A 25,814-nucleotide genomic window follows, 5' to 3' on the forward strand; every position below is an offset into this window, starting at 1 on the left:
AAGCACAGACAAAAAGAGAAAGTCCTAAATAAAGACCAATAGACGCTTCCTCTGCAGTCACCCTTATACAGGCAAAAAGGAGACCTGTGCCAACACACACAGCCTGTGCAGGAAACCACTTACACACACACCTAAGATGTTAAATATGAATCCATCCATCCATTTCTCTATCTCTCTATCTCTCTATCTCTCTATCTATCTATCTATCTATCTATCTATCTATCTATCTATCTATCTATCTATCTATCTACTGTATATCTGATACAAAGGCTTAAATTTCATTTACCAGAGTACAATATAATCTAACACATTGTAACTTATATATTAGTACTTTCTAAAGTAATAAAAAATAAATAGTTTGCGCTCTATAACGGTCTGACACCAAAAGAGAAAAGTGTAAATGCTGAGGTCAGACTGAAGTGAGAGATTTCAGTAGAGCGGTTCAACTTAAACACTCTCTTCCTATCGGTAAATATGACTGCCCACATCCCTTTCCCCGTTTCCTGCCGAAACTTCCTCCTGTTGAATTAATAAAGATACAGCAACTTCACCTCTCCAGGAAACCAGCGGACTGACGACAGACAGCGGTGGGAGGTAAACAAAACAAAGGAACCAGCAAACGTGAGAACTCACAATGCTTATCTGACGCATTAAATCAGAAGTTGGAAGGTCGGATAAAACAAAATAAGCACAGATTGATTCAATCTGACCACATTTCAAAGGTTGTGACCTGTATTCAATTACATAGTTTTTAGACTAAAGATGTTGGCCACACCTTGGAATTCAAGCAACAACATTCATTTATTTTCATCTAAATATTTTTTGTATCTCAAAATGAGAGGGCAAAATAATTTTTTTAATATAATTAAATTTTTTTAATAAATATAATTTTTGCATAAATTACTCAACATTTTATCTTACAACTATTCATTCACAAGTTCCTAAGAACATAGTTTTTTTTCTTTTGGACTATGTCTAACAAAATTTAGAGTGCTATCTCACAATCATGACTCTGTATAAATATAACAATAATAATAATAATAATAATAGTCAAATCGATTAATCGTGATTAATCACGACTAACAAAAAAGTTTGTAAATATGTGTGCGTGCATGTGTGTGTGTGTGTGTGTGTGTGTGAGACATAATATATATGTATATATACACAAACACATTATGTAAACAAACTTTTATTTTAGATGCGATTAATCACGATTAATTGATTTGACAGCAATAAATAATAATACAAGACTTGTATTACTTGTATACAATATTTCTAACTATAATACTAAATACTAAATAATAAGTATAATATGACATAGTCTTATTTTTTTAAAACAGTTTGGTGGCCAATAATAATAATAATAATAATAATAATAGAGCTGTCAAATCAATTAATCACATCTAACATAAAAGTTTGTATATATGTGTGTGTGTGACGCGCACACTGATTTTTAGCAAATCAGTGCACAGTATTCAGGTCAGATGACAAGGCTTCTAGTCATTTCAAAAAGACGCACTAACTGAGGGGAGTTTCGTCAAAGCTGACTAAAAGTGAAAGAGGATTTATAATTTCGACTCCTGCAACTCCTTGTACACCATACACGTCTAACATGCTGAACCCTTGGTTTTCCTTTTGCGGTTGTGTGTGTGTGCGTTTGTGTGCAATTACAAAGCAATTACTTGGTTTTGTTTAAAGGTGCACTATGTAATATTTTCTGTCCGCTAGAGGCCAAAACAAAACAAAGGCGTAGCTTGATGACGCCAAGGTTGAGCGCGGAATCTTGGGACATGTGGTCTTCACCTCATAGCTGGTAGAAATAATCGGAATAAGACTCTGGAAGAAATCTTGTTCATGGATGAGATTATTAACCTTACTGTAGTATGAAGCAGAGCAGGACCGAGTGTTGTGGGAGCTGAACGAGGACGCTGGAGCAATTGCTCAACACATGCCTCACGAGCAGGGGAACTTTTAACTTTTTAGCTTTTAAACTGAGGGTAACGCGGGTATGACTCAATTGAAAGGCGACTCCTCACACGTCCCGGAGCCTTGGTTAAAATTGTAATTTTGTCACGATTTACAAATAGTTGGAAACATTTGGGATATTGTAAGTACTCAAGTGAACAAAATATATAACACTGGCCTAGTGGTTTTTGGATATTTTACTGAAAAAATATTACATACTGCACCTTTAACTCTGAAACATGAAATGTGGAGTTATCTGCTTTTGCCAAAAAACAAACTTTATCTATCTATCTATCTATCTATCTATCTATCTATCTATCTATCTATCTATCTATCTATCTATCTATCTATCTATCTATCTATCTATCTATCTATCTATCTATCTATCTATTATATAAAACATACTTTCAATTAACTTTAATTTTGTAAGTTACCTGTATGTTTTGTAGTTATTATTACTTAATCAAAACAACTCAACTGCAGTTTGATTTATATTACTTGGAATGCACAATTAAAAAAATAAAATAAAAAACATGTTTTGTGAGAATTAATAAAAAGTTATCAATTTTTGCAAATAAACTCTACAAATATAAATAAATATTAAATAATATTTCTAACTATAATACTAAATATGAAATAATACAAGTATAAATATGAATAAATATAAAGCACATTTTCTAACACAAAAAAATCTGTAAAATTTAATCTCAAGTCTGGTAGGCAATACTGACAGAGTGAAATGAATAAAGCCATGGATCAAGACTTGGTAACAGAGTCTCTCTCTCTTTGGCTCTCTAGAGGGGCGTAATTGGGTTACAGAGCACAACCGCACCATTGTTTTTACAGTGGATGGATTGTACCAGCGACATGCCATTCTCACAACAAACGTATTTTAAGGCCGACGGCATCTCGTTTGTTTGGCCCTTATTGCTGTTGTGCCGCTTACTTCACTAAGATCTTAGAGGAGGAAGATGTTGGTCTTCAAACATTGTAAAGTGCCCCTAACTGATATATTATGCTTATGATGTAGTATTTGTATACTTTACAGATCAAGGCCAAATGCGATACGCCTATATCAAGTAACAAAATTGTGCATAAACTTCTCATGTTATAACCAAAGCAAACATGCAGCACTTCAGCAGACGCTACAGGCTGCATCTCATTAGTGGGATAATGACACTTAACAGCTGAACTATAGGGATGTTTGACCTGATCAGGTTTTGCGCATACAAAATGCGCATACAAAATACATGACACACGGCAGTGGAGATTCTTCACACGGGACTTTCGATTAAAACAAGGTTGGATTTTCATGCGTGCTTGTAGCTGCACTTGATCTCTCACTTGTGGTTTCCAACTGGCTGTGTGGAAACGGCCTGTTTTCTGGGCCCTGTGCGTTCCTCGGCTTTCACATATGGCTCCTATTCCACATGTATTTATCAGAGCTACGTCAGGCTGTCTGCAGCTGGGTGGAGAGTGTCGTGGAAAGATAGAGCAAGAGAAAGAGGCCAATAAATACTGAGAAAGCAGTACATGCCAACTAGATTTTTATATTTTCTGAAGAATATGGAAGGGATGCTCATGCAAAAGTTGCTGCTAGAGGGTCTTTGCAGTTGCTAGGGCATTCTGTGTGGCTGTTTCTATGTTGCTAGGTGGTTGCTAAAGTGTTTTGGATGGTTGCTAGGATGTTGCTAGGTAGTTGCAAGAATGTTTAGCAGAAGCTAGAATGGTCTAGGTGGTTGTTCTAAAGGGTCTAAATGGTTGCTAGGGCATTGCTAGTTGGTTGCTAAAGTGTTCTGGGTGGTAACTATGATATAACTAAGCAGATGCTAAAAATAGGTGGTTGTAAAATGTTCTAAATGGTTGCTAGGGCATTGCTAGGTGGTTGCTAAAGTGTTCTGGGTGGTTACTGTGGTGTTACTAGGCAGATGCTAAAAATAGGTGGTTGATAATTGTTCTAAATTGTTACTATGGCATTGCTAGGCAGATGCTCTCATGCTAAAAATAGGTGGTTGTAAAATGTTCTAAATGGTTGCTATGGCATTGTTTGGTGCTTGCCAAATTACTCTGGGTTGTTTCTATGGCATTGCTAGGTAAAGGCTAGAATGATATGAATGGTTGCTAAAGAGTTCTGGGTGGTTCTGGATGGTTTCTATGGCATTGCTAGGCAGAAGCTAGAATGTTCTAGTTGCTAAAGTGTTCTAAATGGTTGCTAGTGGACTGTTCAGTGGTTGCTAAAGTGTTCTGGATGGTTACTATGGCATTGCTAGACAGATGCTAAAAATAGGTGATTGTACAATGTTCTAAATGGTTGCTAGGGCATTGCTAGGTGGTTGCTAAATTGTTCTGGGTTGTTACTACGGCATTGCTAGGTAAAGGCTGGAATATTCTGAATGGTTGCTAAACTGTTTTGGGTGCTTACTACGATGTTGCTAGGTAGATGCCAGAGTGTTCTAGGTGGTTGTAAAACCTTCTAAATTGACCACACCGTTACTGTGACTGTAAATTGTTACTATGGCATTGCTAGGTAGATGCTAGAATGTTCTAAATAATTGCTAGGTGGTCACTAAAGACTAGAACATTCTGAATGGTTGCTAAAGTGTTCTGGGTCGTTCTGGGTGGTTCATATGGCATTGCTAGGTAAATGCTAGAATGTTCTAGGTGGTTGCTAAGTGTTCTAAATGGTTGCTAGGGCACTGTTCAGTGGTTGCTAAACTGGGTGGTAACTATGACGTTGCTAGGCAGATGCTAAAAAATAGATGGTTGCACAATGTTTTAAATGGTTGCTAGGACATTGTTAGGTGGTTGCTAAATTGTTCTAGGTTATTACTATGGCATTGCTAAATAAAGGCTAGATTGATCTAAATGTTTGCTGAAGTGTTCTGGGTGGTTACTATGGTGTTGCTAGGAAGATGCCAGAGTGTTCTAGGTGGTTATAAAATGTTCTAAATTGTTACTATGGCATTGCTAGGTAGATGCTAGAATGTTCTGGATGGTTGCTAAATTGTTGTGAGTTTGATATAGCATTGCTAGGCAGATGCTAAAAATAGGTGGTTGTAAACTGTGCTAAATGGTTGCTAGGGCATTGCTAAGTGGTTGCTAAACTGTTCTGGGTGGTTACTATAGTGTTGTTAAGCAGAAGCTAAAATAGGTGGTTTTCTAGGTTGTTACAATAGCATTGCTAGATAAATGCTAGAATGTTCTAGATGGTTGCTTACCAACCCATGTCAAACAAGCCCAATCAAAAATGTCTACAGATATAACTCAGTTGTTCTTTCAATGTCTATAAATAAAATTTTTCTCACCTACTTTACAACTGACCAGGTGAAAATCAAATGTCCAAATGTATAAAAAAATAAAAGTACCAGAAAACCTCTCCTCGAAAAAAACACAATTGTTCATGCCTGGAGCACAAACGGTGCGGGGCGAGTTGCACACACACAGTTTAATACTTGGAGGTATGTTTAAATTCAGCTAAACGTTTAAAGAAAAAACACCCAGTTCAAATAACAATCTCTGAGTTCAGGTCAAACAAGGATACGATAACCCTAAAAATCCTAAAATGTCTGTTGTTTGCAGCTCTCGGATCATTTTTATATGTCGTCTTGGGGTTAATTCAACCGCACACTTGGCCACAGGACTCAAGCGAAAGGGTCCAAATGACTTCCTGGCTTCTGCGAGACTCCCAGAGCTTCAGCCAATGCCGTTCTAACTTTAGTATGGAAATAAAAAAATGACATATGAAAGCAAACACAAGCGAATGTAAGGAAGGAGATATGGAACTTTTCTTGGACAGCCCGTCTTCTCTTTGTTTGTGTAAGTCACGGCACATGGTAAATGTCATCCTGCATTATGCTGCCGCATGATTTGTATTTCGTTTATACTTCACTTGAAAACGCCCAAAGCCCGCCAGGAGGATGGGTGAACCAAGGTGAGGTTACTGTTGGTTCCCTACATTCAACTTTTAAGACAAAATGGGGAAAATGCCACTAAACTACAAGAGTACAGTCATCTGAGAAAGACATTGTTCTTAAAGAGATGAACCAAAACAGGAATAAAAACAGCTGGACATCTGGTTATCTTTGAGGGAAACGGTCGGATAGGGAACAGAGAATTTCTACCTGACCTGTTTGAAGCGTGGAGCCATGATTAGTCTAACACACACTCCATCACCAATAGGGAGCCACAAATGTGATATCATGAGCTAACTTGAGTTCAGGCCAGATCCTATTCCAGATGAAATGTAGAGGGACATTAAATGAATCTGTCCCAGAGCAGGTCATTAACAAATGTGCACAAAGCTATAAAGTCTGTTTGTTCTTTTGTGTGAATTACAAATAACATTACGTACACAAACACAAATGCTACTAGCTATGCAAACGCAATTTCATGCAAAATGTGTCAAAATGCAAGAACACAACACTAGTGCACTTCTCAGTGTAGCCACAAGAGGCACTAACAGGTATTAGTGGAAAGCATCGTCTTTAACTGTCAGATTCAATAAATTGAGATTGCAAATGCAATTGCTGAACTTGAACTAAGGCAAAATGACCGAAATCGCCCTCTATACCCTTAAAGGGGTCCTTGATTATGATTTCACTTTTTTTTTACTTTAATTAGTGAGTAATGTTGCTGTTTGAACACAAACAACATCTGCAAAAACATGATGCTCAAAGTTCAATGCAAAGAGAGATATTTTCTTTTAAAGAATTCACTGTTTAAGGACTACAACGAGCTTCTTCCCGGGTTGGTGACATCACAAACCCCAAAATTTACATTAACCCCGCCCCCGGGAAAATGCAACAAAGGGGGTGAGGCCATGTTGGGCTGCTTTAAAGAAGAGGAAGAGTTGTTGTAGTAGAGTGTTGTTACCATGCCGTCATTTTTTACGCCAGACTGCTTCACAAACGAGGGTCAATTCAACTACATTAATTTATAAAGTAACCATTCAGAAACGTCCAGTTGTAACTTCTTCCTCAGTCTCTCCATCAGGTTTGAACAATGAAAGGCTGAACACAATCGTCATTTTGGCTGTGTGAAATTGTTGTTGTTGAGCAACTGAAGCGTGAGCTGTTAAAGCTCCGCCCTCTTCTGGAAAGCGGCTGGGAGCAGCAGCTCATTTGCATTTAAAGGGACACACATAAAAACAGCGTTTTTTTTTTTTTTTCACACCACAAGCTATAATAAATGATCTGTGGGGTATTTTCAGCTGAAACTTCACAGACACATTCTGGGGACACCAGAGACTTATATTACATCTTGTGAAAATGGACATAATATGTGAGGTGATAGCCATTTGCAGTGGTGTCCTAATCCATAGTGAACATTATCGAGTGCACTCATTCAATCCCACAATGCACCGCAATATCGAGTGTACAACTGATGTACGCTCAATGGCTAGAGAATACCCATGATGCAGTGTGAGTGTCCCGCGTCTGACCTGAAGATGGCGCCCGCAATTGAATCATCCATGCATTTTCCAAACCACTGGTCCAATGTGGGTACAACATAATATCATAGAGGTATAAATTCCTTTTTAATTGATAATTAAATTGTTTAATTAAAGGTTGTACATAGTGTCCATAAATCTTTTTATTACTACTGGAGCTGCCAGATTGCTATGTTTCAAATGATTAATAAACAGCAAGCACAAACTATGAAAAAGTGGCAACCCTTCCTACACTGTCTTTGATTTACAATTCAGTAAATTCCTTTTCTTTTCACTCCGATTCCGATTTCCAACTTCCTGTGAGGCGTGTCCAATTCATTTCAAACTCACACTCATGATTTCAAAATGAGCCAATTCGTGCACATGTTTTTAATGGAGGAACCTTCATGCTAGTCATTTAAACCTAAAGGACATCATATTCAATGTAGAAGAAAACTGAAACTTGTACCCAAATATTGCAGCGTCAAAGGTATGAGACCACATGGATTTCAGTCATAACATCCTTCTGTAAAACTTGGGACAGATGATTAACTGCTTGGTAGAGCCGCACAATGTCATAGTGGTGCAGGGCGGCAACTTTTTTATTGCATTTATTCTACCCTACATAGAGCCTGTCAGAAAAAGCCTGTGGCCTGCAACCACTGCCAGCAGACGCTCACAGGAATCCTGTCCGCGCAAACACACACACACACACACACGCACACACCCTCCCTCGCTCGCTCGCGCTCTGTTTGCTCACAGCTGCCGGGCCTCCTCAGGGTTCATGCGAGGTAAAGATATGCTATATTATGCAACCGTGTATAGATTTTCCACCACTGGAGGTTGGCCAACTTCCTGCTCGCTCAGAGACAGGCGACGAGAGCTGCCGCGCTTTGTTCCCGCCAGCAACAGGCAGCGATTCCTTGCAGGACTGATTGGCTAAATAGCACGGAGCGCCATGCCATGTGGCCGGGAGTAACACTCCACACACGGTTGTTTACGATCTGCTGTCTTTCCTCGCTGCTGCTTTCTGTTTTCATGCAATTCTGAAACATTTGCATGCTGATCGTTCGAGATGATGTGGAGCGATTCAGTGAGTTCTGACAGACTCTGCAAAAGGAAAAAAAAAAAAAAAAAGAGATGCAGCTTTCCTCTCGCACCTCCACACCCACCAAACCCCCAAGACAGGAAAACTGTCTCTGGCTGCACGGTTAACTCATGAGATGCTTGCTCTCGGCCGCTCTCAAAATACCTCTGTGAAATGCGCGCAGCGTCCTGTTGTGAAGCCATTTATGTTTTAGTTAATGATTTTTTTGGGCTCAATAATCTTATCTGAGATGAGAGTTTATGACTGTAGCTCATCAGAGGTCACAGACTCACTGCTAAAACTCTTTTTGCACTGCAAGTTTTGCTGCTTCATTTAGCCACATCTGTATCGATGTAACCTTGTTTCAACTCAAATTAAAAAGGTAATTGTAACATTATTTTTCACAATTATGATTTTGTAACTTTATTTTTCACATTGAGATTTTATATTTCTTACAATTGCAACTTTATTTTCCTACAATTGTGACTATTTCTCACAAACATATTTTGAAACATATATGAAACATTTTTAGAAAAACATTTTATTTCTCACAACTGCAACTTCATTTCTCATAATTGTGTAACCCCTCCTGTTCTCGAAGCGGGATTCGAACCCGGGTCCGCCGGCATTGGTGTCGGGCACTGTAACAAGTAGGCTAAAGACTGCAATCTGTAATGTCAGTCGCTAGAGCGCCTCTTGAGATCAGAGGAGTGAGATTTACATGCACGGCTTTTCTCGCCAAAGTCCGTTACACTCACCCCCCTAAACCTCGCTCCGATCTGGGTCATGGCACCAATGTAACCCCCCCTGTTTAAACCTCCCACTCTAAATGGGACTCGAACCCGTGTCCACTGGCATGGGTGTCAGGCAGTCTAACAAGGAGGCTAAAGACCGCAGTCTCTTACGTCAGTCACTAGAGCACCTCTTGAGATCAGGAGAGTGAGGTTTACATGCACGGCTCTTACCGGCCAACTTCCGTTACACTCACCCCTCTAAACCTCACTTCTATCCAGGTCACGACACCAATGTAACCCCTCCTGTTCAAACCACCCGCTCTAAGCGGGACTCGAACCTGGGTCCACTGGCATGGGAGTTGGGCACTCTAACAAGGAGGCTAAAGACTGCAGTCTCTAACGTCAGTCACTAGAGCACCTCTTGAGATCAGGGGACTGAGGTTTACATGCACGGCTCTTACCGGCCAACTTCCGTTAGACTCACCCCTCTAAACCTCACTCCTATCCAGGTCACGGCACCAATGGAACCCCTCCTGTTCAAACCACCCGCTCTAAGCGGGACTCGAACCTGGGTCCACTGGCATGGGAGTTGGGCACTCTAACAAGGAGGCTAAAGACTGCAGTCTCTAACGTCAGTCACTAGGGCACCTCTTGAGATCAGGGGAGTGAGGTTTACACGCACAGCTTTTACCGGCCAAAGTCCGTAACACTCACCCCCCTAAACCTCGCTCCGATCTGGGTCACGGCACCAATGTACGCCTTCTGTTCGAACCGTCCACTCTAAGCGGGACTCAAACCCGTGTCCACTGGCATGGGTGTCGGCCAGTCCAACAAGGAGGCTAAAGACCGCAGTCTCTAACGTCAGTCACTAGAGCACCTCTTGAGATCAGGGGAGTGAGGTTTACACGCACGGCTCTTACTGGCCAACGTTTGTTACACTAACCCCCCTAAACCTTGCTCCGATCTGGGTCACGGCACCAATGTAACTCCTCCTGCTCAAACCGTCCGCTCTAAGTGGGACTCGAACCCGTGTCTGCTGGCATGGGTGTCGGCCAGTCCAACAAGGAGGCTAAAGACCGCAGTCTCTAACGTCAGTCACTAGAGCACCTCTTGAGATCAGGGGAGTGAGGTTTACACGCACGGCTCTTACTGGCCAACGTTTGTTACACTAACCCCCCTAAACCTTGCTCCGATCTGGGTCACGGCACCAATGTAACTCCTCCTGCTCAAACCGTCCGCTCTAAGTGGGACTCGAACCCGTGTCCGCTGGCATGGGTGTCGGGCACTCTAACAAGGAGTCTAAAGACCACAGTCTCTAACGTCAGTCACTAGAGCGTCTCTTGAGATCAGGGGAGTGAGGTTACAATTGCAACTTTCCATCTCATGATTCTGACTTATTTTCTCATGATTTAGACTTTATTTCTCACATTAAGACTTCATTTTTTTAGAACAGCAATTGTATTTTAGTTGACACAGTCAATTTTATAGTACAGAGCAATGGCAATAATGCAAATAGCATAATTAAGACAATATTCTGGGATTCTACACCCCTCCCCATGTTGTGATGTTCTGGTCAATAGAAATATTAACATCTGAAAGATTTTAATTGCAAACTTTGGTAAATCTTTGAGACATTGTTGAAACTCTAAAAAAAAGACCAGTGTGAGATTAGTGTTATTCTTGGAGAGAAGCATAAGACTTTTAATCTTGATATGAAATGCCATTTGCATCTCATTTTTCTTCCATAATGTAACGTTCAACATGAAAACATGAAAGACAGGATTTGATTTCATTCACTGGGAAAAGATTGAATGACGATGAAGACTTAGAATTGCATACCAGGTGATTAAAGGGGCTGAATAAGTTTTGTGATGTCAGGTGAAAAAAAGTAATTTCAGAGGCAGAGCAAGTTATTGCATTTTGATGAAAGATTAAGATTTGGATTAATGTGCTGCAATGAATCATACACAGAAACAGCAGGAATGTACTTTAAAAAGATAAACAGGTCAATTTTCATAGCACGTTAAATTGTATCATATTGCTTTCTAGGCAAAACAGTTGGGATACAGAGCTTTTCTTATTCGCAGCACAAAAAAGAAATCTAGAACTCTTCAGGAAATCAAAATCATCTCCAGACTATCATATTCCTTGACAATCTAAACAATAAACAGTCAATCACAGCTGTAAGGTGTAATGCACATGTGCGACTGTGGGCGTGGCCAGTTTCATAGGAAATGAGCTAATGTTGACTGTCAGAGGTTGTGGAGGCCATATGGGTGAAGAGTCAGGCGAGGATCTGGCACACGTGGCAGTGCTTTTTCGCATGCGCTGTGTCGGTGCTGGCCGTGATATGTGCAGTTGCCACCAGATTGACACGGATGAGTAAAGAATGCACACCTGCGTCTCATGCGCTTAAGTGTGTGCAGGTGCGAGGGTGCGTCCACGTGTTTTTGCGTCCAAATGCATTATGCATGAGGAGAGAGTGTTTTAATTTGCCTTCTTAATTGACAAAGAGATGCAAAGTAGAGGAAGGAGACGAAGAGAAACAATGAAAGTTGAAATTTGTCTAGAGTTGTGCATGATTTAGAACTGAATTGATAATGCCTTCATTTCAGTTTAACAGAAAAAGATGTGAAAATTGAATTCTGGAATTTGAATTGAATTTGAACTATAGTAGCAAACAGGATGCAGAATTGTGATTTAAATTAATTGGAAGGAAGTAGAATTAAAATTATTCAGAATAGTTTTTAATCATATAACTGTAATTATTAACTAGAAAAGCAAAGTTTCTTAAGACACTTTGAATGTAGGCTTGGATGGATGGATGGATGGATGGATGGATGGATGGATGGATGGATGGATGGATGGATGGATGGATGGATGGATGGATGGATGGATGGATGGATGGATGGATGGATGGATGGATGGATGGATGGATGGATGGATGGATGGATGGATGGATGGAACGACTGGATGGATGGATGGATGGATGGATGGATGGATGGATGGATGGATGGATGGATGGATGGATGGATGATGGATGAATGGAACAACTGGATGGATGGATGGATGATAGAATGAGTAGACTATGGATATATGAAATGGCTGGATGGATGGATGGATGGATGGATGGATGGAGTGATGGATGGATGGATGGATGGATGGAACGACTGGATGGATGGAACGACTGGATGGATGGAACGACTGGATGGATGGATGGATGGATGGATGGATGATGGATGAATGGAACAACTGGATGGATGGATGGATGGATGGATGATAGAATGAGTAGACTATGGATATATGAAATGGCTGGATGGATGGATGGATGGATGGATGGATGGATGGATGGATGGATGGATGGATGGATGGATGGAACAACTGGATGGATGATGGATGGATGGAACGGCTGGATGGATGGATGGATGGATGGATGCACAACTGGATGGATGGATGGATGCACAACTGGATGGATGGATGGATGCACAACTGGATGGATGGATGGATGGATGGATGGATGGATGGATGGATGGATGGATGGAACGACTGGATGGATGGAACGACTGGATGGATGGATGGATGGATGGATGGATGGATGGATGGATGGATGGATGGATGGATGGATGGATGGATGGATGATGGATGGATGAATGGAACAACTGGATGGATGGATGGATGATAGAATGACTAGACTATGGATATATGAAATGGCTGGCTGGATGGATGGATGGATGGATGGATGGATGGATGGATGGATGGATGGATGGATGGATGGATGGAACAACTGGATGGATGATGGATGGATGGAACAACTGGATGGTGGATGGATGGATGATGGATGGAACGACTGGATGGATGGATGGATGGATGGATGGATGGATGGATGGATGGATGGATGGATGGATGATGGATGAATGGATGGATGGAACAACTGGATGGATGATGGATGGATGGAACGACTGGATGGATGAATGATGGATGGAACGACTGGATGGAACGGCTGGATGGATGGATGGATGGATGGATGGATGGATGGATGGATGGATGGATGGATGGATGCACAACTGGATGGATGGATGGATGCACAACTGGATGGATGGATGGATGGATGCACAACTGGATGGATGGATGGATGGATGGATGGATAGATGGATGGATGGATGGATGGATGGATGGATGGATGGATGGATGGATGGATGGATGGATGGATGGATGGAGGTTTTTCTACACTGATTCCAGACTTGGAATCAGATCTTTTCATTTTAATCCATCATCTTTTAAATCTAAAGATAAAATCATCAAAAGCTATAAAGTTAAAGTAAAATAATTTAATTTGTAAAATAATTAAATTGATTATCCTAAAGATTAATACATATAATTAATAACAATTTAATACTTATTAATTATTTAATAATTATTTAATATAAAACCCATTTGTAATAAGCAAATACATTAATAATAATAATTAATAATTCATAAAATGTAAATAAAAAATAAAAATTTTACTTTAAATAAAAATAAGAACTTTCTCAATAATTACCAATAAAATTAATAATTAATATTCATACCAATATTCATTTCAGAACTACATCAAGCTTTTATAGTGACCTCCGGCTGCATCTCATAATAAGCATATCGGCATGTTAAACATCTACGCCGTTTGATCCGTCCTGCTGTGGTCCATCATGAAGTGGCACTTAAACAAAAAACGAAGTAAAACAAAGAGAAAATGGACAGAGATGGAACCAACGGTGCACAAAGCCAGAGTGGGAAAATTTGCCTAGCAACACCGCGAAGCCAACCCATGCCAACACTGGCATAGCCATCCGACGCAACCATCCCCACCCATAAACCCCATCCGAAAAGCACACTATCCTACACTCTAGAAAAAAAGGGGGTTTGCCATAGAAGAACCATTTTTGTTTCCACAAGAAACTTTCACTTTTTAAAATAACCTTAAAAACTGGATGGATGGAAAAATCTTAAGAACCTTCTTCCATTTATAAAGAACATTTTGTTCAATGGAAAGATTCCATGGATGTTAAATATTCTTTATGGAACCATCAATGCCAATAAAGAATTAATTATTATTTTAAGAGTGTAGAGAAAACCCAATGGTTTAGGGACGCATTCAATGTAAACGGATTCAATGTAAACGCACGATTGAGTAGTCTATCAATCCATCTTTCGGGTCCAAGCCCTCAAACGGCTGCTATGGGAATCATTTCGTCCTGTTTGAAGGACTGAGGCCTGCTCTGTTTTCACAAAGATGGTTTTGATCAGCTCCGTTAGCCGACCGTACAAAACCTACGTTTCACAGCTTATGTATATGCGAGCTAAATTATGTAATTTGCGTTTGAGTGTGTGTTCCATTACCATAGCAACAGCACAACATATCAGCAAGCACAGAGCCGCAGCGGAGCTACGGGCACTGCCAGGCCGCTGCCAAGGCCTAATCCATGCCAGGAGTGACATGAGCGAAGGGAAAGGGAGGAGGACACACACACACACACACACACACATACACACACACACACACACACACACACTGGATATCCTCCTATTCTTTTGGCTGGAGACTCCCATGGCAATGGCAGTAGAAATCCATTCTCCACGGATACTGGGACAGCTGTGCAGATAGTAGATGAGAGCCGATTGGTTTGGGCCTTTCTGCATTAAAGCTTAAGATAAAAACTAGGTACTTTATTCTAGGTCGGCCCTTTTCCGTGCCAACAAGCTTCTGATTCAGACCGGCTTTGTGTTTCCCACCACCTAATATAGTGAACGGCAGAATAAAACAGCTCTTTGACACATTTATTATGTCCATTATGGACTGAAAATGTCCTCTGGTGTTTGCCTCACTATAAACCTTGACATGTTCGTTTGAAGGGTCTTTTTGTGGGGAAAAAAGTGAGGAAATGACTTGAGTTGAGAGAGTATGTGATAAGTGGCAATAACCTTACATGAAAAATCAAGTTTTCCTTGATTTTATCGGAATAAAAGAGCTCGACTCGCTGTTATCAAACTGTATTCTGCAGCACTAAACCTTCCCAGGACAAAAAAAGGGAAACTAATCTGCAAAAATGTCTTTTTTTTTTTTTTTTTTTTTGATTTATGATCTCAAAAACCTAAATATATTAATGATCATCCACATTTACAGGTGTTCAAAAACTAAGTAAGTTAAACTGAAAATATTAACTGGGATAGTAAAAGCTTAAAGGGATAGTTCACCCAAAAATTATCCCATGAATTATTCACCCTCAAGCTAGGTGTATATTACTATCTTCTTTCAGACGAACACAATCGGAGATATATTTAAAAATGTCCATGCTCCTCCAAGCTTTATATTGATAGTGAAGGGGGAGATTTTGAAGCCAAGAAAAAGTGCTTCAATCCATCATAAAAAATATTCCATACGACTCAAGGGTGTTTATAAAGGCCTTCTGAAGCAAAGCGATGGTTTTTTTAAGGAAACTTTATAAACTATAATATGTAGCCTCCGGCAGAAGGCTGTACGCATCGTTTTGTGGTGGAAGAGTGACCTCTGACCCGACGCATGACGTATTGATAAACACGGAAGTGCAGAAGTGCAAAACAAAACACCGGTCGTGAATTAGAAGTCTAAAATGAGAAATTTTAAAGTGAAATATCAGAGAGTTTGTTGCCCAGCCTTATTTGTTTGAACTGTGAGAGCTTACGATACTCCTACATCCTGCGTCATACATCACGACACGGGTTACTGTTGTGGCGCAAGTTGAGTTGCGCAGTATGTGTACGGTCGTCCGCTGGAAACTAGTTATTGTAGTTGTAAATATGGATATTTTTCTTACAAAAATCCATTGCTTCTCTTCAGGAGGCCCTTATTAACCCCTGGAATCGTATTGATTATATTTATGATGGATGAATGTTTTTTTTTGGGGGGGGGGGGTTCACTACCATTATAAAGCTTGGAAGAGCCATGATATTTTTAAATATATCTCTGATTGTGTTCGACTGAAAGAAGATAGTCATATATACCTAAGATGGCTTGAGGGTGAGTAAATAATGGGGTAATTTTCATTTTTGGGTGAACTATCCCTTTAAAGGAAAATGAAAATTCACTCACCCTCATGTCGTTCCAAACCCGTAAGACTTTCATTCATCCTCGAACCAAAGTCTTAAAATGAAGATATTTTTAATGAAATCTGAAGAGATTTTGGTCCATCCATTGACAGCTACACAACTACCACTTTGGTGCTTGAAAAAGTTCATAAAGAGATCATAAAACTAATCTATATGAATTGAGCAGTTTATTCCTAATTTTCTGAAGAGACTTGAAAGCTTTTTATGAACATATTGAATTTAGGCTTATATGAATTAGATGTATGCGTCAAAATGGTAGTTGTGTAGCTCTCAGATTTCATCAAACATATCTTTATTTGTGTTCTGAAGATGAATGAAAATCTTACAGGTTTGGAAGAACATGAGGGTGAGTAATTCATGACAGAATTTTCATTTTTAGGTGAACTAACCCTTTAAAATCTGGTCATAAACCTAAATGGACTGCTATTCTGAGTAATGGGATAAGCGTTTCTCCGTCTGTGTAGTATGTAGTTACAGCACTGGACCGTATCATTCATTCATTCATATCATCCAACCCTGCCTGATTTCCTTTCTTCTGCGAAAGACAAATGAGAAAGTTTAAAAGAGGAAATGTTAATCTGCACAGGTGCCAAAATGACAACTAAGCGCCATAAAATTAGTTCATATGACTATATTCCAAGTCATAGGAGAGTTTTCTGCGAGGATTGAAATTGCTGAAAATGTTCCCTTTTATCACAGCTCTTAAATCGCATTTGCATTTAAAGATTTTCAGCAAATAATGCATTAAATATCAATTCAGTCTTCAATTCAAAAGACTAGGAATATTTAAACACCATGCTTGTTTCTTACCAGTTTCATTTATGTTTGATCGGTGACAAATAAGCTTCACATTAAGTTTATTAGTGTTTAGTCCAATTCAAATGGACGGAACATTTTTATGCAAATCAATAAATAAATCTTACATTTAGACCTTTTTTTTAGTTGATGGACTACTTTTATGATGCTGTTTTTGCTCCTTTTTGACAGCCTCCATTCTAATTTAATTTCATTTTGTTTTTTGTTTTTTTTTAAAAAGAAAAGCTAAAACATTGTGCTAAACTCCTCATTTGTGTTTAACAGAGGATGAAATCCCATACAGGTTTAAAAAGACAAGAGAAAAATGACAAAATTAAAAACTATTCAATTAAAAGCATGACAGAAAAAAAAAAAAAACACGTCAAAAAGAGCGTCATGAGAAACTAAATCAGGGATGTTTCAGAGCAAGTAAGTGTAAGTGCAGGTCAGGGAAATAAATACGATATGATCCTGTCGTCTCTGAACACCGCAGTGGAATGTCTTTGTTTGTGGTCTTTTATTATTGTTGACCGTACCGCGGGTGAAGGGGAGCTTTGACAGTCGGCTAGGGGACACGGCTGACGCCCCGTGAGAATGAATAAGTAAAAGGAACAGAGTGTCCCTGTGCCCGTCTGGCATTGTAACCGTCCCTCTCTCCGTCTCCGTGCCATGAAACCAGCTCGACTCAATGCCACTGGACACCGTTTGGACAAACGCGAGACTCCGGTTTCACCGGCACATGAGCGCACAATACCGTCACGGCCCTCTGAAGTGAAACGCAAGATCAACTAGTTGTCCTCTTCAAACGTCGCTCCCCTGTGCTCCGTCTGAGAATTTCAACAGGAACAAAATCTTTGATCATCAAATCGCAACATGTGATGCTGTCCTATTTATCAATAAAACAATATTCATAAGTTAAAACCACTTCTAAATCAAGGGTCCTGCAGTGCGAGATGCTATAATTGATCCAAAACTATTTGAAAGAAAATGACAAAATATACAAATTCTTGCATTATAATAAAATATTCAGGGTTTTTTTTAATATGAATTCAAATGCTTTACATAATATTTGTACTTTTTTCACACCAAAATGACCTAGTAAAGACAAAAGGGTGATAAAACAAAAGTGAAACATGTCAAAGAAATGGTAACAAGAAACATCACACATTGCCTCTTAAAAATATAAACTTTCTAGCTATATAAATATGTTTGTATGGAAAGTATACATAAAATTATATATAAAAATATAATTAATAAAAAAGTGTGTGTGTTTGTGTGTGTGTAATACTCCAGTCTTCAGTGTCACATGATCATTCAGAAACCATTGTAATATATTGATTTAATATCAACTTTGTGTTGTTTTTGCTTTTTTTATAACGTGATACTTTTTTCAGGATTCTTTGATGAATAACAAGTAAAAAAAAAAGAAAAAAAAAAAGAACAGCATTTATTTAAAATATAAACATTTTGTAACAATATCCACTACCATTCTGTAATAAATCTTTTTGGAAAGAAATTTGAATTGAAATTAAATTTAATTTAATTGAGAAAAAGCGATAGTAAAGACTTATATTGTTAGAAAAGTACCTAAAAAAAAGTATCACAGGTTCCCAAAAAATATTAAGCAGCATAACTGTTTCCAACACTGATAATAATTTAGTATGACATCGTCATATTAGAATGATTTCTGAAAGATCATGTGACACTGAAGACTGGAGTAATGATGCTGAAAATTCAGCTTTGATCACAGAAATAAATTATATGTATTAAGTGTATTAAAATAGAAAACCGTTATTTAAAATTGTAATAATTTTTCACAATATTGCTGCTTTTTCTGTATTTTTGATCAAATAAATGCAGGCTTGATGAGCAGAAGAGACTTCTTGCAAAAACAATAAAATAGTAAATGTATTTGACTGGTACTATATATATATATACAACAGACTCACTGCGTAAGAGACAAATGCATCCAATTGTCTTTAAAGGTTTTATTTCTTGCAAGAAAGATCAAACAGTCATACAAGCTCACAAGAAGCTGCAGAGAGACAAACGAGTAACCTTATTCTCTCCCATATTAGGCACATATTCAGAAAAAATGCTCTCACCTGTCACGTGACAATCACAGTTCTCTTACACTGCAACTTGTACATGTGTTTTTCATACAAACATGGTCTTTTGCTCTGGCATGGCTCCAAGCCAAAAGTAAAGGCCCCAAAGTAACTTGTTCTATGTGACTAAAAGCCCTAAACACACACACTAGTAAGAGAAGATGCCTTTAGCATCAGCACACAGGTCTTGGCAGTTTAGAGGAGACATGTAATCATCAATGTATACAGATAATTATAATAAATTTTAAAAATTTCCACTACAATACATATATATATGTACTATAATATAGTGTTCAGATGATAATACCAAGGTACTAATTAATCTTCCTATGCATATTCATATATAGTATTTATATAGTTCTCCAAACAGCAACAATTTAATTTTTTTCTTCCCGTATTGTGCCCCGCACTTGGATTAGATGTGCATACTTTTGCCATAAAAAAACAAGCGGTTACCATGGTAAAATGTCCACAAAAACATGTTAATACTTTTTTGTAAGCATGATTCCGCCACTGGTGACTTAGAAAGGCTAAGAAACGGGTAGATTGAAATGAACAACCAGCCCCTCACCATGGTCCTGCGACGCTCCCTAATCCTGTGATAAAACCACTTGAGCTTCAGCATTAGGAAAAAGAAGGACAAGAACGAACGAACAAGCAAGAATTCAAGCTTAAAGACACAGTTGCATGTGAATGAATCAGAAAGTGAAAGATGATGAAAGTATTAAAGTCTGAGATATCAAAGCAGCGTCTTGATTCAGACTGCGGCTCCATCAGATTTTAATCCCGAGAGCAGCTGTTCCAACTCATTTTCCAGGCCTGGGGAGCGAGCGATACCGGAGCATCTAGAGTGACTCTAGAGTGACTAAGTCAGGTTTGGGGAGAAAGTTAAGCCTGTCATGGCCGAACGGCCTCATCCATCTCAGCCCGAGATGCTGATTTGGTCGAATATGCACAGATATTCTTCGCCGCTGATTAAAGTTTTCTGAAGCGAGATACAAAAGGTTTCTCCTCAGCTCTGTGTAAGATGTGTAACGGTCATAAAAATGGCTGCAAATCAAATCCACAGGATTCTCAAAAGTTTTAGTGGCTGGTGTTGATTAATAGTGATTTTTGCACTCTGGTCGATTCGGATTTTCCTCAAATCTTGGTGAAAAATAATATTAATTGCTTTCAAAAACATATGATATAAAAATTAGAGATGCACCGATACTAAATTTCTCCACCGATACCGACAGCCGATTATTCAGAGTGATATCTGCCGATACCGATAGTTTGGGTGTTCTGCCTTTTATGCCTTCTTTTAAATTAAAGAAAATTTCATTAGAATTAATAATTAATCATAGTATTTTTAATTATTGTGTTTTGAAAGAAATGCAAATAAAAACTTTATTCTCTCCATTTCATCAACTTTTTTCAGATTATCAGTTATAAACAAACACATTACTCAAATTAATATTAACACACTAACTAAATTCTGAAGATTAAACTAATATTTCTTAACTTTCTGAATGTTATTATTTCACATAATTACTATTATATTATTATTACTATTACTACTATTATAATTACTATTATACTATTATTATTTATCGGCCAATACCGATTATTGGCCGATATATCGGTGTATCTCTAATTAAAATCATTTTAAAATATCTGTGATTTTTATTTGGTCACTGTAAGCCCTAATGCTCAAAATAATGAATTGGTTTTAGTAGAGCCAACTCAAATTAATCAAATTAGTTCAATGAAATGAACTTTTATGAGTATTTATAACTTTATTTTTCTTTCGAGGTCACAGTAATCTGAATTTGTTTCATTGTTTTGAGTTTTGTGAACTTATTTCTTTTAATTTAGACAAACTTAACTTTACCTGAACAGGAGTGGGATTTCCATTTCCCAGCATGCTTTGCCATGACACTCAAAATGGAGAGTAAATGCTCAAATTAAACGTTATATGATGTTTTTGGTGCAAGATTAGTGTTATTTAGTAGTGTTTAAAGTTTTGTTATGCTAGTCTAGAAGAGTTTCTGTTATGTTGGTTTTGTTGTAGGGTTACCGTCATGGTGACGAGTGGAGCATGAGCTCAGTTTGAGAACAGATATATGTTAAATGTTTTATATTGCTGTACTCATTCATTGTGTCACCAATCAGCAAGGTAGCATTTAATGAATTAGCTAGTCAAAGCTTGCCAAGTTTCCACTGCTAAAAATATTTAAATTGAGATTCCATGATCATTTATGATAAGTATGATACATTTATGATTACATAAGTTAAATGTAAAAATTAGTTTACTCAAATAATTCAAGTTAAGAGCAATTAAAATGTATATAATCTGTACTTAAAATTTGAGTTTTGAAAAATTGAGTTTTGCCAACTTATACGGGTTTATAGTGTATTGGCAGAACATTTTGGATGTTGACTGGCAATTAACAGAAATGTCAGTTCCCAAATCTATACGTGTTTAAATAAATAAATAAATAAACTGTATCCGAGGTACAGGCGTACTCTTGACTGTGAGTGAATGTTTGTGAATTCAGTCTCTGCGAGTGTTAATGACTGAGTGTGAGCTGCTCATCCAGCCAGGCTTAAAAAAAGGCAGGTGTGACCCTTCAGCTGTATGTGATAATCTCACACACACACACACACACACTCTCTCTCTTTAATTACACAAAACACGAGTACATAATTAGATATAATTTTTGATGTCGACCCTCATTTTTGGCATGAAGCAAATGAATTTAATTCAAAATGACCTTCAATGGCCAGCAACATTTCTTTACTAAATAAGAGGAAACTCATTTGGTGACAATATGGTCTTTTAAATCAAAAAAGTAAAAAAAAAAAAAACATATTTACAAATTTCTTTTTTTTTTTTTCTATATGACGGCTTTCTTGAAAGTATTTGTAGGGAATAAAATGGAAATGGAAAGCATTTTTCCACAGTTATTAAATAAATTTTACTTTCTGCAAAGTAAAAGTCCTTTTTGCCATTTGTATATATCAAATAAATTATATTCAGACCTTGACCAACATCTACGTCTGACAGCTGACCCGCATTATGCACAATTCCTGAAACCTTTTTAATTTACATTTAATATCATTAATGACCTTCCAGACCTGCTTTAAATTTTTAACAGCCAAAAAACAAGCCAAAATGTAAATCTATTCATCAGACACGAAGCGCAAAACTAGAGACTCCCAGACCCGATCTCTTTCCCCTCATAGCGTAAGGACTCTTCATATCCAAAACGCCCTTTAAATTTATTAAAATGGTGATTATTTATTTAAATATGCAACTGATGCAATATATTTTGCTTCAAATTCTGTTGTTAATGAATGCAAAAAAATATATCTAAGTAAATAAATAATAAAACTTACACAGAACTATCTCAGAACCCTAAAACCTTTAATCGAGCCAATAAAAGCTTGAAATCATCCAATAATATAATAATATGGCATATTTGCTTTTCCAGTTGCGACTGACCCACTGTCGTTGTTTCTTCTGGAGCAGAGACAGGTATGATTCAGTGAAATGTAAACAGGAAAATATGTAGATTTCAGACCCAAGAGATAAATCTGTTGCAGTCTGCTTACTAAAAAACAAAAAAAACAAAAAAAAAAAACACCCACACTACACTTACAGTAATATGCACACATCATGTCAGACACAAACATACATCTCCACTAAAAAGAACACTGATATATGGCCAAGCACGACGTTATGAAGAAGCATAAACGGTGTCCTTTTACAGACTCAAGATGTCTATTAAATAACAGAATAATTCCTTGTTCAAACTGAAGCACTTCGATCAATTAAGGAACAGGGCTGTGCACAGTAACTATTGTGTTTAAATGGGAAACAGGCCGCCGCTTGCATGCCCAGAAGAAAAACACACGCTCCCTGGTTCTGCAAGCGTGCGGTAGGGGCATGGAAGTTAAATTGTTTTAATAGAACCACTGTAAAACTCAGGAATGAATTACACATGACACACGCAACGCCAGCCAACTGTCCGCCATGGCAGAAATATAAACAACCGCACCATATGACAGAGAGACGGCACTAACTCACGCAGGAAGAGTTTGAGGAACAATCGGGAATTAGAGCCAGAGATATTCCTGAAGACAAAGAATCTCTAGAAACGAGTGGAAAATCACTGTTCGGCTCTGCACTATGATGTACGGTTGGGAATTTACAAACAGACGTAATGAATGAGTGTCTCTTTGTTTCTAACGTGACTGAAATGACAAATATGAAAACACCTGTTTTGAAAGCTGCTGTGTTTTTCAGTAAAAACAGAGTCAGAGTTTGTGTTTGTGTATAATATATATATATATATATATATATATATATGTGTATTGCATAGTAAACATTTCAACTGAAACGATATGCAAATGCTTTTGAATGTACATTATCTTTAAACAAAATAATTATATTATATATATATATATATATATATATATATATATATATATATATATATATATATATATATATAAACAGAAAAGTACACTGTAAAAAATAACTGTTGGTTTAACTTAAAAAAGTAAGTTACCTGGTTGCATTGAGCTCATTGAAATTAAAAATATTGAGTTAATACAATGAAGGCGATAGATTTAATCATCAGAAACTCGAAATATTATGTTATCTGAACCACATTATTTAAGTTGATTTGACAAAAGAAAAAATGTTATAACAAATCATGAAAATAATTTTTTACAGTGAGATTTCACATAAATTTGTAAAAAATTGATATCTTAAAGTAATTTATGGCAAAATGCTAGAGGAAAAAGTGACCCTGCTACAGTTGACTGCATCACAAAATATGGAAAAAGACTAAATAAAATACAGCCAAAAACGATACAAACGTGTAACCGCTAATACATTATTTACTCTGCTGTTGTTCAATTTAAAATGAGAAGTCAAAAACATACATAAAAACAATTGCAGTGCTGTATTCTTAATATAAAATTACATAAACTAATAAAATACTTCAAAAAAAAAATCTCATGAAAAGTGTTTGAACATGAATTAATGTTGTTGGCATACATTTGCAATTATTATAAGTGTGCAAACACCTCAAGAAACTATAAATGGTTTCAGATGTACATCAGAAATTATACAGATTTTGCATTTAAACCAAGTTACAACCTCAAAAAATATCTTCAATCATATTTCACAATCTTAAACTATTCATATAAACAGATTAAAAAGGCACAGAATATGCCGTTCAGAGCAGAAAAACTGGCAAAATAGTATTTTGGGGCAATGCTGCCGACCTTTGACATTTCCCAAAAAAAAAAAAAAAAAAAAAAAACAGTAATCACAAGGCGAACCGATCAAGCACAACTCTTACAGCAACAACGTCAAACACTGGACTTTCCCAAAGCTCGCACGCGTCTCTCCAAGTGAGGATCTGCAGAGTGGGACGAAGCGAGAAACATGGCACGAGGCGCTAAACTCGCAGACTATCTATACATATCCACTCCACCTCCTCTGCGCTCCTTTTATATTAAATAGATTTCCAGCGAAGCGCCATTTTCTGCCCAAACCATGCGCGCGCGCTGAAAACGCGCAAAGAAGGTCAGCTGGAGACGTGCCACCCGACTCCGCGCTCGAGCACAACTGAAACAGTCCCGCGGTCGAGGGGAACAGCTGACAGACACGTACGCTAATCAATCAAGCAGAAGAATAAGGAATGCTTTACCTGTGTGAGGCAGTATGGAGAGTACATGCTTATATGTGAGATGCGTTACTGAGGCGGGATGGAAGTGGCATTGCCGTCCCGCTCGCGCTCACTGCACGCTGCTGTAACTCCGCCTAAAGCGGCTGAAAGTGAAAGCTTGCACAAAGTTTTGCAAAGAGGAAAACTTTCTCTCCCTCCCTCTTCCACTGTGCGTCTCTCTCTCTCTCTTCCTCACTCCCTCGCTCTCTCCCTCTCTCTGACTGAACAAGCGTCTTATCAGCCTGAGCGATAATGAGATTTCAGTGTAAATACATGTGGAGACTATCATGCGCGAGCTCTACAGGGTAAGAGTAGCGTAGCAAAGTAAATAAACTACAGTAAGGTACAGTAAAAACGTGCTTCATATGCTAACTTCTACATTTTCTCGTCAAAGAATGTGCTCGAATCAGTCGGAGTACGTTAGGTTACTCCAACTAAAGTCACTTTTTTACCTTAGCCTATATAATGCTTACATTGAAATCATGCTGGAGATGTCATGAAACTACATACATTTGCAAATAGGATTTAGTCATATTTTTAATGGACACACTACTGATCTGTCAATAATGTGTGACAAGTTAATGATATTCCTAATATGATTTCAGTGTAAATCACCTAATGGTCTGTTAAGCATTATCGCCTAAAGGTAAAAAAAGGAGTTATTTTCTTCATGGTCTGTCGCTTAAAATGTCTTTTGTTAATGATCCTAATTTGTTCAGGCTGATTCAGTTAAATTAAATCATATATTATAATTATTAAAAACTATACATAAATATATGCACATATATATATATATATATATATATATATATATTATATATATATATATATATATATATATATATATAT

The 25,814-nt window shown here is 37.8% G+C and overlaps 1 protein-coding gene across 12 annotated transcripts in view; it reads right to left on the reverse strand.

Annotated features, from left to right (window-relative positions):
• Positions 1 to 25,814, reverse strand: part of nfixb (nuclear factor I/Xb) — a 195,542-nt gene that overhangs the window by 140,450 nt on the left and 29,278 nt on the right. Inside the window, exon 1 of one of the 12 annotated variants that reach the window (XM_067381319.1) lies at positions 24,948 to 25,061. The exons of the other annotated variants lie outside the window; for them this stretch is intronic. Within the exon in view, the coding sequence (XP_067237420.1) occupies positions 24,948 to 24,974 (27 nt within the window). The 5' untranslated portion in view covers positions 24,975 to 25,061. Of the gene's footprint in view, positions 1 to 24,947; positions 25,062 to 25,814 lie in introns of those variants that run through there. 12 annotated transcript variants of the gene reach the window in all.

This window comes from Chanodichthys erythropterus, chromosome 3 (genome assembly GCF_024489055.1).
Source record: "Chanodichthys erythropterus isolate Z2021 chromosome 3, ASM2448905v1, whole genome shotgun sequence".
Taxonomy (NCBI): domain Eukaryota; kingdom Metazoa; phylum Chordata; class Actinopteri; order Cypriniformes; family Xenocyprididae; genus Chanodichthys; species Chanodichthys erythropterus.